At 52.4% G+C, this 13,517-nt stretch overlaps 1 protein-coding gene across 1 annotated transcript in view; it reads right to left on the bottom strand.

Annotated features, from left to right (window-relative positions):
- Window positions 1-9,920: 9,920 nt before the first annotated feature.
- The window catches only part of LOC120404954 (protein FAM107B-like), a 78,435-nt gene continuing 74,838 nt past the window's right edge, over window positions 9,921-13,517 (bottom strand). Inside the window, exon 5 of the mRNA XM_039538071.1 lies at window positions 9,921-10,661. Within this exon, the coding sequence (XP_039394005.1) occupies window positions 10,545-10,661 (117 nt within the window). The 3' untranslated portion in view covers window positions 9,921-10,544. The remainder of the gene's footprint in view (window positions 10,662-13,517) is intronic.

The following is a 13,517-nucleotide window of genomic DNA, read 5'->3' as shown; positions in this document are numbered from 1 at the left end:
CGAGCCCCAGCATGGAGCAATGGCGAGCTGATGGACCTCATCAGTGTTTGGGGGGAGGAATCTGTGCAGGCACAGCTGCGCTCTAGCCGTAAGAATTATGATACCTTTGCCCAGGTATCGAGAGCCATGCTGGAAAGGGGCCATGAGCGTGACGCGCTGCAGTGCAGGGTAAAAGTAAAGGAGCTCCGGAGTGCCTATTGCAAAGCACGTGAGGGGAACCGCAGATCCGGCAGTGCCCCCACGACCTGCCGGTTTTACAAGGAGCTGGATGCGATTTATGGGGGTGACCCCTCTGTAAATCCAAGGACCACGATGGACAGTTCAGAGCCGGTAGAGGAGGGGGAGGGGGAGGCAGACAGTGAGGCTACTGTGGTGGGGGAAGACACCCCGGAGGAGGCATGCAGTCAGGAGCTCTTCTCAAGCCAGGAGGAAGCTAGCCAGTCGCAGCCCCTGGAACTTGGTGCAGAAGAATCACAGGAGCAGGTCCCAGGTAAGCAGCTTTTATTGCAATGCAAAGGTTTTGGGAGAGGAGGGGGGATGGTATGGCTGCATGCCTGCATGCCTAGACATGGAATATCCCATTGATGTGGTCTATCACGTCGCAGTAATCTGCCTCTGTAATCTCTTCAAAAGTTTCTGCAAGAGCATAGGCAATTCGCGTGACCAAGTTTAAAGGGAGAGCCATTGTGGTCCCTGTCCCATTCAGGCTAACGCGTCCGCGCCACTGTTCCAGGAGGGGTGGGGGAACCATGCTTGCACAGAGGCACACTGCATAAGGACCTGGGCGGAATCCACATTGTTGTAGGAGACCCTCCCTTGCTTCTTTGGTAACCCGCAGAAGGGAGATATCTTCAAGTATTAACTCCTGTGGGAAATGGAGGGAGTGTTTCAGTGCTGGTTTCCCCAACTGCATACCGCGGCAGGCAGGAACCCTAGGGTTAATTCCTGAGGGACATGGCAGTGCTGCGTTTAACAAAGCCCAAAAACAGGCAGTCTAGCCATGAAGCAAGAAGCACCCTGCTCGAGCAGACCGCGGCAGGCAGGAACCCCAGGGTTAATTCCTGAGGGACATGGCAGTGCTGCCTTTTAGAAAGCCCAGAAACAGGCAGTCTAGCCATGAAGCAAGAAGCACCCTGCTCGAGCAGACCCCGGCAGGCAGGAACCCCAGGGTTAATTCCTGAGGGACATGGCAGTGCTGCCTTTTAGAAAGCCCAGAAACAGGCAGTCTAGCCATGAAGCAAGAAGCACCCTGCTCGAGCAGACCGCGGCAGGCAGGAACCCTTACCATTTCTGGGAGGCTGTGAATTCTCTAGCAGTTGCTGAAATGTCTGAGGAATGCTTGTGTGAGACTTCAGATTATACACAATGCAAGCTATCTTAAAATGTATCATTTGCTGTATTTTTATAGTGACCTTGAGTAGTCCTGGGCCGGTCTTATCAGTGACTGAAAGAAAGCTTCAGAACCTGAGAAGGAAACCTAACCGAAGCAAAGAAGATTTGGTCAAGGCAGTTATGAACCAGTGTGCACCAGAGAATAAAAATGCGCAGAAATGGAGAGAAAAGATGCAGCACTGGAGGGAAACAGAAAGCAGGAGAAAGGTGTTGCGCAGAAGAAAACCACGAGGCAGCTTATAAACCTCATTGCGCGCCAAACAGACTGTATGCAGTCACTGGTAGCAATGCAGGCAGAGCACTACCGTGCAAAACCCCCACCCTCCCAAACCTCTTTCCCCTATGCACCAATGTCAGCTCCAAGTCCCGTTCCCCAGCATCCAGGTTCTTACCTACACCATCACCAGCTGCCCCCGACACCTGTACGGTCACTTATGAGCCCAGAGAACTACGACCCTTACCCTCTGCATTCAACCCCCATCACCATGCAACAGTACAATCCTGAGGTGCACAGCACTCCTGGCAGTACATATTCAAAACTATGAATGTACAGTTCAACAACCAACCCCCCTGCCCGTGTACTTCCTTCTTTTTAAATAAATGATTTCTTTGATTATGAAACAGTTTTTATTACTGCATAAAGTGAAAGATAACAAACCCCAATGAAAACACAGCTAACAAACATCAAGGAAAACACAGGCACTTTTAAAAGCACTGTAACCAGTGCACGTCACTCCTGGTCAAGGCAAAAAAACATTACTGTTGGCTTTCTGCCTCAAATTCCTCCCTCAAGGCATCCCTAATCCTTGTTGCCCTGTGGTGGGCGTCTCTAGTAGCCCTGCTGTCTGGCTGTGCAAATTCAGCCTCCAGGACTTGCACCTCGTTGTTCCATGCCTGGTTGAATGTTTCACCCTTCCCTTCACAAATATTATGGAGGGTACAGCACGCGGATACAACCGCAGGGATGCTGCTTTCCCCCAAGTCTAGCTTCCCATAAAGCGCCCGCCAGCGCCCCTTTAAACGGCCAAAAGCACACTCCACAGTCATTCGGCATCGGCTCAGCCTGTAGTTGAAATGGTCCTGGCTCCTGTCCAGCTTCCCTGTATAGGGTTTCATGAGCCAAGGCATTAATGGGTAAGCGGGGTCCCCAAGGATCACAATGGGCATTTCAACGTCCCCTACTGTGATCTTTCGGTCTGGGAAAAATGTACCTTCCTGCATCTTCCTGAACAGGCCACTGTTCCGAAAGATGCGTGCATCATGCACTTTTCCAGGCCAGCCTGTGTAAATATCAGTGAAACGCCCACGGTGATCCACAAGCGCCTGGAGAACCATAGAGAAATACCCCTTGTGATTAATGTACTCGTAGGCTAGGTGGGGTGGTGCCAGAATAGGAATATGCGTCCCATCTATTGCCCCTCCACAGTTAGGGAAACCCATTTCTGCAAAGCCATCCACAATGTCCTGCATGTTCCCCACAGTCACGGTTCTCCTTAGCAGGATGCGATTAATGGCCCTGCAAACTTGCATCAACACGATTCCAACGGTCAACTTTCCCACTCCAAACTGGTTCCCGACCGACCGGTAGCTGTCTGGAGTTGCCAGCTTCCAGATTGCAATAGCCACCCGCTTTTCCACCATCAGGGCAGCTCTCAATCTTGTGTCCTTGCGCCGCAGGGTGGGGGCGAGGTCAGCACACAGTCCCATGAAAGTGGCTTTTCTCATGCGAAAGTTCTGCAGCCACTGCTCGTCATCCCAGACTTCCATGACAATGTGATCCCACCACTCACTGCTTGTCTCACGAGCCCAAAAGCGGCGTTCCACGGTGCTGAGCATTTCCGTTACCGCCACAAGCAATTTCATGTCACCCGCTTTAGGCAAATCCATATCATCATCAGAATCCTCACTGTCACTTTGGAGCTGAAGGAATAGCTCAACTGCCAAACGTGATGTGCTGGCAACAGTCAGCAGCAAATTCCTCAGCAGCTCAGGCTCCATTTCACAGCGTGCTGCACTCACAATGGCAAGAAACGTGGACGGCGAAAGTGTGACTGCTGGGAAGTGAAGCGATGCACCACGGGGCGTTGGAACAGGAAGCGGAATGACCCACACACTTCCTTCCCCTTCCCACAATACTCAGCGCCAAAACGGCGCCAAAATGGGATGAGGTGCTCTGTGGGATAGCTGCCCACAATGCACCTCTCAGTACAGTGCTGGAAATGCTGCCAATGTGGCCACACTGCAGCGCTGGTAGCTGTCAGTGTGGCCACACTGCAGCGCTGGCCCTGCACAGCTGGATGACCAGCGCTGCAAACTACCAGCGCTGCAACTCGCCAGTGTAGCCATACCCCTAGACTCTGCCTAGATATCCAGCAGATAGAGCAGTGTTGCTCAAAGTGATCAACTTTGTCTGGTGTTGGGTTACAAATCACTTTAGTACTGAATGCAGGGGTAGTGAAATGATGTTACCAATGTGTTGTCATTATTGTATGAATGAAGGGGAGCAGAACTGTGCTTAACGTGTCCCAAATGTTGGGGTCACCTCGGGGAACACCTTATACCCCATGCTCATTCTTATAATATGATTGTGTGGTAGCTAATGCAAAGTTTGTCATGTCAGGTGTCTTCAGAAGGCTCATGATGCACAAAGCATTGTTGTTATAGTAACATAATGTTATGTTATAGGTTGTAATTTCATGTATATAGTTATGAGGCTGAAAATGTGTCCTCATGGCTTAAAGCAAGCCCAGGCAAAATCCTCCCAAGAGCAGAGGGGCAGTTCACACTGGCCTAGGCAACAACAAAGAGTCTGTTGGACTCTCGAGTGAGTCATCCCTCTTCCTTTGGTCAGTCAGGGACTGCAATGAGGTAATGCTCACCTGACTCTGAAGAGGGGGGCAAAGCCAAGAAGGAAGAACGAACATGATAAAAGGGAGAGACGGTTGCCATGCTCTTCCTCTCTCTTCCACCTACATCTACAGACACCACCACCAAGCAACTGAAGCGCTGATCAAAGGGGAGAGCCTGGCTGAAGAGCAACCAGCCAGCCTGTGGTGAGAAGCATCTAAGTTTGTAAGGACATTGAAAGTGTTAAGATCAGTTTAGAATGCGTTTTGCTTTTATTTCATTTGTCTAAATCTGACTTGTTATGCTTTGACTTATAATCACTTAAAATCTATCTTTATAGTTAATAAATCTGTCTGTTTATTCTACCCCTTCCCCCAAGCTCCTGCCCTGTCTCTTCCCACCCCTGCTCCACCCCCATTCCACCCCTTCCCCCAAGCCCTCTCCCTGCCTCTTTCCAGATTCCACCCCCTTCCCCAAGCGATGTTGGGAGCCAGTAGCGTGGGGCAGGCTGGGTCACTCGCTGCTGCTGGTAGTGGTGCCAATTCCCCCGCTAACTGCCCAGGCCACCCTGGACCCCACATCCCCCTGAAGTGCAGGGCCCGGGGCAGCTGCCCCGGTTCGTCCTATGGACGGGACGGCTCTGCTTGGACCTGTTCTGGGCACCACCAAAATTATACAAACCTGGCGCCCATGGCACTCTGGGGTCAGTGTCCTGCTCACAGTTTTAGGTTTATGAATCCTGCTTGTTGCATTTTCCCTAATTAATGTCGGGTGACTTCTCTCCTTTCATTGCAAGTTTCTTTTCTACACTCAGACTCTGTGCTTGCGAGTGAGGAAGTATTGCCTCCCAGAGGTGCTGTAGTGAGGCGACAACTCACCAGCACGGCACCTCCTGCTGGTTATCTGGGAATTAGCTCTTCCAGCCCAAAGCGCCGTCTGCAGGCCAGTGCCTTGCCAGCTGCTGGCCCCTGTGTCCCTCCCAGACCTCAGTGCCCCTCTACCTCAGGGTTCTGCCCCCAGCAGTAACCCACAATCTGGGTCTCCCCACCCAGGGGAACCTCCACCCCTCTATCCCCACCTTGCCTCAGTGGCTACTGCCAGTCATCACTTAGCCCCCATTCACTGGGGCAGACTGCAGTCTATAAACCACTCATCACTGGGGGGGGTTGAACATGCTGCCTTTGCCTAACCCCCTAACCCCAGGTTGCCCCTTTGTAACCCCAGTACCTTTCCCAGCCTTTAGCAAGGCCTGCAGCCTGGGGGTTCTTCAGGCTGGAGCTCCCCAGCTCCTCTGGCCTTTCCCCAGCCCTGCTTCCCTCTAGAGACCCTGCTCAGCTCCCAGGCAGCCAGGTCCTTCTCTCTGCCGCGAGAGAGAAACTCTGTCTGAGGCCTGGTCTACATTGGGGGGGGGGGGTCGAACTAAGGTACGCGACTTCAGCTACGTGAATAGCGTAGCTGAAGTCGAACTACCTTAGTTCGACTGACCTACCTGTCCTGACGCCGCGGGATCGAAGTCCGCGGCTCCCCCGTCGACTCCGCCACCACCGTTCGCGGTGGTGGAGTTCCGGAGTCGACGGGAGCGCGTCCGGAGTTCGAACTATCGCGTCTAGATTAGACTCCGAGAAGTCGAACTCCGAGAAGTCGAACTCTACGCGTCGACCCGGCCGGTAAGTATGGACCTACCCTGAGTGCCTGGCCCCACTGCCTTTTATAGGGCCAGCCGTGGCTGCTTCCCCAATCAGCCTGGTCTTCTGGGTCCCTGGGGCAGCCCTTTCCCAGGGCTGTTTTAACCCCTTCAGGGCTGGAGCGGGTGACCACCCCACTACAGGTGCCCAGGGGTGGTGGGTAGGGGATCGAGCTGGTTCTGTGTTGTATCAATGGAAAGGAACCCCTAGATATTGAACCCAGCCCTGGTTGCTGGGTTACATTAGGATATTTTCTAAAGTTAAATGATCTGTTCCAAGCTTGGTGAACAGCAAAAAGTAAGTAACCTAAATGATAGAAAGTAATTGTAGATTTTTCTATAATTGCTTCAATTGTTGGATTCAAGAGGTAGTAACACATTTACTAATATCTTTCTCTGAGAAGATAACCGATTTTTTAGACAAAGGAAATGCAGTAGATCTAATCTCCCTGGATGTCAGTAAGGCATTTGATACAGTTCCACATGAGAAATTATTAGTTAAATTGGAGAAGATGGGGATTAATATGAGAACTGAAGGGTGGATAAGGAACTGGTTGAAGGGGAGACTACAACAGGTCATACTGAAAGGTGAACTGTCAGGCTAGAGGGAGCAGGGCCGGCTCCAGGTTTTTTGCCGCCACCGAAGCAAAAAAAAAAAAACAAAAAACAAACAAACCCAGAATGCTGCCCCTTGGAAAGGGCCGCCCCAAGCACATGGTTGGAATGCTGGTGCCTAGAGCCAGCCCTGAGATGGAGGTTACTAGGGGAGCTCCTTAGGGATCAGTCTTGGGGCAAATCTTATTTAACATTTTTATTACTGACCTTGGCAAAAAAAGTGGGAGTGTGCTAGTAAAATGTGCAGATGACACAAAGTTGGGAGGTATTGCCAGTACCCAGGAGGACTGGAACAGCATGCAAGGAGATCTTAGATGACCTTGTAAACTGGAGTAATAGAAATGGGATAATATTTAATAGGACAAAGTTCAAGGTCATGCATTTAGGGATTTAAGTTCCCTATGCAGCAGCTGCCCCGCAGGTTAGCAATTGCAGCTGTTCCTCCCCCCACTGCCATGTGCTGCTCCTGCCCTCTGCCTTGGAGCTGCTCCCTGAGACTCCTTCTTGCTGTGCAAGCGGGACGGGAGAAAGAGGGGGGCTGTCAGGGTGTCCCCCTCCCCCCTGCTCCTGCACCCTGCTTACCCCATCTTCCATAGAGCAGGAGGGATACACAACAGGGCTCAGGATGGAGGAGCTTGCTGGCAGCAGCTGCGGTATTTAAGAGTAGGGTCAGCAAACTTAAAGGAGAAATGCGCATCTCCCTCTCTCTCACACACGCACACAGGGTGTGTGTCTCTGTCTGCAATGCTGTCTCCCCTCCCTCCATTCCTCCTGCCTTGAAGAGTGTGAGAGTTAACCCTTGAGGACTCAGCCAATTGCTAGTTCATCATTTAGCAGTAAGGCATCCCACCCTCTGACTCCTCCACCTCAACTAAGCTTCACAATCATATTAAATTGTTTGTTTAAAACTTAGTGTGTGTGTGTGTATATATATATATAATTAGTCTTTTGTCTGGTGAAAAAAAATTCCCTGGAACCTAACCCCCTCATTTATGTTAATTCTTATGGGGAAATTGGGTTTGCTTAACATCGTTTCAGTCGCATTTTTCAGGAACGTAACTACAATGTTAAGTGAGGAGTTACTGTACAAGTCACTGGTGAGACCTCATCTGGAATCCTGTGTGCAATTCTGGTCTCCCATGTTTAAGGAAGATTAATTCAAACTGGAACAGGAACAGAAAAGGGCTACTAGGATGATCAGAGGAATGGAGAACCTATCTTATGAAAAGAGACTCTCAGAACTTGGCTTGTTTAGTCTAACCAACAGAGAAGAGGAAGTGTGTGTGAGGAGCTGGGAGCAAGAGGCGCAAGGAGCTGAGAGTGAGAGGGTGTGCTGCTGGAGGACTAAGGAGTACAAGTGTTATCAGACACCAGGAGGAAGGTCCTGTGGTGAGGATAAAGAAGGTGTTTGGAGGAGGCCATAGGGAAGTAGCCCAGGGAGTTGTAGCTGTCATGCAGCTGTTACAAGACGCACTATAGACAGCTGCAATCCACAGGGCCCTGGGCTGGAACCCAGAGTAGAGGGCGGGCCTGGGTTCCCCCCAAACCTCCCAACTCCTGATCAGACACAGGAGGAGTTGATCCAGACTGTGGGGAAAATCACTGAGGTGAGCAAATCTGCCAATAAGCGCAGGACCCTCCGAGGTAGAGGAGGAACTTTGTCACAACTTATTTAATTTTCTTTCTTGATATAGGGATTAGATACAGTGCTCCTGTCAGAGATTTCTAAATTATCTGCAAAAACACTAGTTTTCACTTGCCTAAGTAGCCCCTGGAATCACAGTTAAAATTGTCTCCTCCCCCACAATCTGAAATGGCATCCCCGTGGGCCGGCATGGAATGCGTTGTCCCCATGCCCAGCCCTGTTGGCCTGATTGGAGCCCCCTGCCCCAATATAGAAGTCCAACCATGCCTATGAGGGACTCCCTGCAACTTCCCCTACTCCCTCCTTTATGCCAGGGTCTCTGCGTCCTCCATTCATCCCTCTCCCATACCAGGGTCCCCCAATCTCACCCCTCCTCACCAGAGGTTCTGTGTGCCCCATCCCCCCCTCCATGTCAGGGGCTGTGAGCATCCCCCCCGTCCCTCGTGTCAGGGGCTGTGATTGTGCCCCCATTCTCCCCTGCCCCGTGGTCTAGGGGATCAGTTGTTCAGGGAATCGATGCGCTCAGCTCTGTTGGGCTCCAAGCGAGAGGAGCAGGGGTGTTGTGCTGGTGCCATCAGCCATTTGTTTGAGCTAAGCCAGTGAGCAAAGGCGCTGGAAGCTGTGGAGCAGGAGTTGGGCTGGCATGTAGTGTGAGGTTTGGTTGACCATTTGGATGTGGAATATATATTGGGTTGGATCTGGTTTGAGGTTTGGGTTGGATGTGGGCTGAGCAGATGGCAGGGGCTCCCTGCATCCCCTGTTTTCCCACTTTGGTGTCCAGCTTTTCCCCAAAATCACTAGGGGTCTGTCCACTGAGGCCTAGCATATTCCCTGACATTTTGGAATTGATCAGATGTGGCCTTTCAAAGTTCTCCTCTCGCAGACAGACAGATAGATGGATGGAGGAGAGTGGCTACAGACAGCTTGTGAGCCAGAGGCTTTGATAAAGAAAAACGCCCCTGTCAGAAACAGAGGTGCCAACTCCAGCCCTGGAGCACCCACGGGAAATAATGGTGAGTGCTGAGCACCCATCAGCAGCCATCTGCCCCGCTCGCCCCCCAGCATCTCCCGCCCACCGGTGGCCCTGCCAATCATATCTGCCCCTCCCTCCCAGCACCTCCTGCCTGCCAGTAGCCCTGCCAATCAGCACCTCCCACTCCCTTCCACCACCTCCCACCCACCAGCAGCCCAACCAATCAGTGTCTTCCATCCACCGGTGGCCCTGCCAATCAGTACCTCTCCCTCCTTCCCAGCGCCTCTCATCCACCATGGATCAGCTGTTCTGCAGCATGCAGGAGGCGCTGGGTGGGGAGGGGGAGAAGCAAGGGCTGGGTGCGCTCAGGGAAGGCGGTGAAATGGGGCAGGAAGAGGCAGGGCAAGGGTGGAGCTGGGGCAGGAAGAGGCAGGGCAGGGGTGGGAGCTTGGGAGAAGGGCTGGAGTGGGGGTGTAGCCAGGGCCAGAGCCAGGGGGGTCATGCACCCCCTGGTACATTAGAAAGTCAGCGCCTCTGGTCAGAAAGGGAACTACTGATCAGTGGAGAGCCGGGTTTGCATCTTATTGTTTTGTTCCCATCGCTCTAGTAGAATCTCCATCCTATCTCACATAGACCTTCTTCTGTTTTATTACAAGTGCTGTGTTTGGTAAAGGCTTAAGATAAAACTGGCAACCTGGGGTGCATGGCTCCTTTGGGAGCAGTGGACCTGGGATTTCCATGAGTAGCCAGTGTCTGGGGCTGGATACGACAGGGGAACACTTCAAAGGGACTCGGGGCCTGGGGTGCACCTGGTGTTAATGGGCAGGGTGAAATCAGGGCTGGCCTAGCCTGGAGGAGAGGGCTTGGGTGGCTGACAGGCTGGTGGTGTCAGGAAGCTGACACCCAGCCACCGGGGGTAACAAGGTGACTCTCAGTCAATGGTTCTCTGGGCCCCGCCCCCACAGAGCTGGTGAGGGGAAATGAAGGGGTGAAAGGAGACCCTGGAATGTTCAGTGAGCTCAGTCTGCAGAACTACAAGTGTGTGACACCCGGGGGTTGGGGGTGTTATATAAACAGCCAAGTCCAGCTCAATCCCTTCTATGCAGGCTCCCCATCCCCACGTCCTCCCTCCCAGAGGCATCAGGTCTAGACATGTGGCCAGAGAGTCATTCATCAGAGCTCTCTTCAGAAACAGGTGGCGCTTGCTCCTGCCCTCATTCTGCCATCGTCAGCCTCTCTGAGGCAACTAGTGGTTTCCCAGTTGCTAGGGCAGGCACCAGACAAAGCGGTCTGTGATGGCACCCACTGGAAGGTGCGCTGGCCTCATGCTGAATGCCTCAGCCCCTGCTTCTACAAGAGTTCCCAGGAGATGGCGAGGCACCTGCCCCTCAGGTCTGCCTCACGCCTGTTTCTCCAGACAGCTTGATCTTCTTCAGGCTCTCCTTGACGAGGATGAACTCAGGCCTGTGCTCCTGTTCCCCCTTCAGAGCCAACTCTTGCTCGTACTGCAGAGAAAAGAAAATACACAGCTCCTGACTAAACCGGTCTGAGAAACATGACGCCAGAAGACATTTCTGACAAACCCAAAAGGGGACTCCATGCAAACCCCAAGACCAAATCTGAATGGTGAGCCAAACTAGATCCCAAATCACCCCATTCAACATGCGAACTGTAAGCTAAACCTCAAACCACATCCCAATCCAATCCCAACTCCACACCAGAACCGTCAGCAAGACCTCAACCCACATACCAAACCAATCTCTGCTCCACACCAGAACCTAAAATGACATCCAAGCCCAATCCCAACTCCATGCCCGTCCCATCAGCCAAACCTCAAAGCACATCCCAACCCAATCCCAACTCCCACCCAAACTGTAAAGCAAACCTCAAACCACATACCAATAAAATCCCAACTCAACACCTGTCCATCAGCCAAACCTCAAACCACATCCCAACTCAATAACAACTCTACACCCGAACTTCAAACCACTCCCAACCAATCCCAACGCCATACCAGAACCGTCAGCAAAACCTCAAACTACATTCCAATCCAATCCCAACTCCACCCCCGAACCATCAGCCAAACCTCAAACCACATCCCAACCCAATCCCAACTCCACACCAGAACCTCAAACCACATCCCAACCTGTAGCAGGGTGGACCCCTGCTCCTGCCCTGAGGGGTTTAAAAGTGGCCTGGCAGGGCTTGAGAGCGGTGGCTCTAAAAGCTGGGCTGATTGGGGAAGTGGCTGCAGCTGGGCCACACCCCAATCAGGCCACAGCTGGCCCTATAAAAGGCCAGGGAAGCCAGAAGTACGGACAGTCTCCCTCTGCCTGTAAAGGGAGAAGGGCCTGGCTGCAGGGAGCTGGCGACAGGGTACCTGAGTGGAGCAGGGCTGGGGAAAGGCAGAGGAGCTGGGGAGCTCCAGCCTGGAAAGCCCCAGGATGCGGCCTAGCATTGGGCTAACAGGTACTGGGGGTTGCAGAGGGCAGCCCAGGGGTAGGCCAAGGCAGCAGGTCCAAACCCAACCTTGCCAGTGATGAGTAGGCTGATACTGCAGTCTGCCCCAGGACGGTGGGGCTAGACAATGACTGGCAGTAGCCATACACTGAGGCAAGGTGGGGATAGAGGGTGGGGGTTCCCTGAGAAGGGGAAGCCCTGAGAGAAAGGGGTTACTGCCAGGGGGCAGCACTCCATATGAAAGGGCACCGGGGTCCAGGGAGGGACTCGGGGCCAGAGGACAGGCGGATCACCGGCCTGCAGAGGGCGCTCCAGCGCTGGACTGAGCTAATTCCCGGAGTCACCAGCAGGAGGCGCCACAGGGGTGAGTCAGCCCGTCTACACAACCCAATACCAACTCCAATCCAACCTGTCAGCCAAACATCAAACCACATCCCAATCCAATTCCAACTCCACCCCGGAACCATCAGCCAAACCTCAAACCACATCCCAACTCCACACCTGAACCACAAAACACATCCCAACCCAATCCCAACTCCACCCCGGAACCATCAGCCAAATCTCAACCCACATCCAAACTCAATCTCAACTCCACCCCCGAACCTCAAACCACATCCCAATCTAATTCCAACTCCACCCCCGAACCGTCAGCCAGACCTCAAACCAAAACCCAATCCAATCCCAACTCCACGCCTGCCCCATCAGCCAAACCTGGAACCATATCCCAAACCAATCCCAACTCGACACCCAAACCTCAAACCACATCCCAAAGCAATCCAAAATCCACAATGAACCTGTCAGCCAAACCTCAGACAACATTCCAATCCCAACTCCACGCCCATCCATCACCCAAACCTCAAACCATATCCCAATCCAATCCAAACTAGACACCCAAACCGTCAGCCAAACCTCAAAGCACATCCCAACCCAATCCCAATTCCATGCCTGTCAATCACTCAAAACCAAATCACAACCCAATCCCGACTCCACACATGAACCTCAAACCACATCCTAACCCAATCAAAACTCCACATCCAAACCTCAAACATCCAAACCCAATCACAATTCCACACCCGATCTTCAAAACGCATCACAACCCAATCCCACTCCAGATCTGAACCTCAAACCCCATCCCAATCCAATCCCAACTTGATGCCCATCCTATCAGCCAAACCTCGAACCACATCCCAACCCAATCCCAACTCCATCCCTGAACCTCAAACCACATCCCAATCCAATCCCAACTTGATGCCCATCCCGTCACCCAAACCTCAAACCACATCCCAACCCAATCCCAACACGACACCCAAACCTCAAACCACATCCCAATCCAAGCCCAAACCCTCAGACAAACCTGAAACCACATTCCAATCCCAAATCCATGTCCATCCATCACCCAAACCTCAAACCAAATCCCAACCCAATCCCAACTCCACACCCAAATGGTCAGCCAAACTTTGAACCACATCGTTACCCAGTCTCAACTTGATGCCCATCCTGTCACCCAAATCTCAAACCAAATCCCAACCCAATCCCAACTCCAACCCCGAACCACCAGCCAAACCTAAAACCACATCCCAATCCAATCCCAACTCCACACCCGTCCCGTCAACCAAACCTTGTACTACATGACAACCCAATCCCAACTTGATACCCATCCCGTCACCAAACCTCAAAAACCATCCCAACCCAATCCCAATTTGACACCCAAACCTCAAACCACATCCCAATCCAAGCCCAAACCCTCAGACAAACCTGAAACCACATTCCAATCCAATCCCAACTCCACACACAAACTCTCAGCCAAACCTGAAAACACATCCCAACCCAATCCCAACTCCACCCCCGAACCTCAAACCATATCCCAACCCAATCCCAACTCCATACCAGAACCATAAACC

The sequence above is a fragment of the Mauremys reevesii genome, linkage group 4 (genome assembly GCF_016161935.1).
Source record: "Mauremys reevesii isolate NIE-2019 linkage group 4, ASM1616193v1, whole genome shotgun sequence".
NCBI lineage: Eukaryota > Metazoa > Chordata > Testudines > Geoemydidae > Mauremys > Mauremys reevesii.
This window is presented reverse-complemented; position numbering and strand designations above follow the sequence as displayed.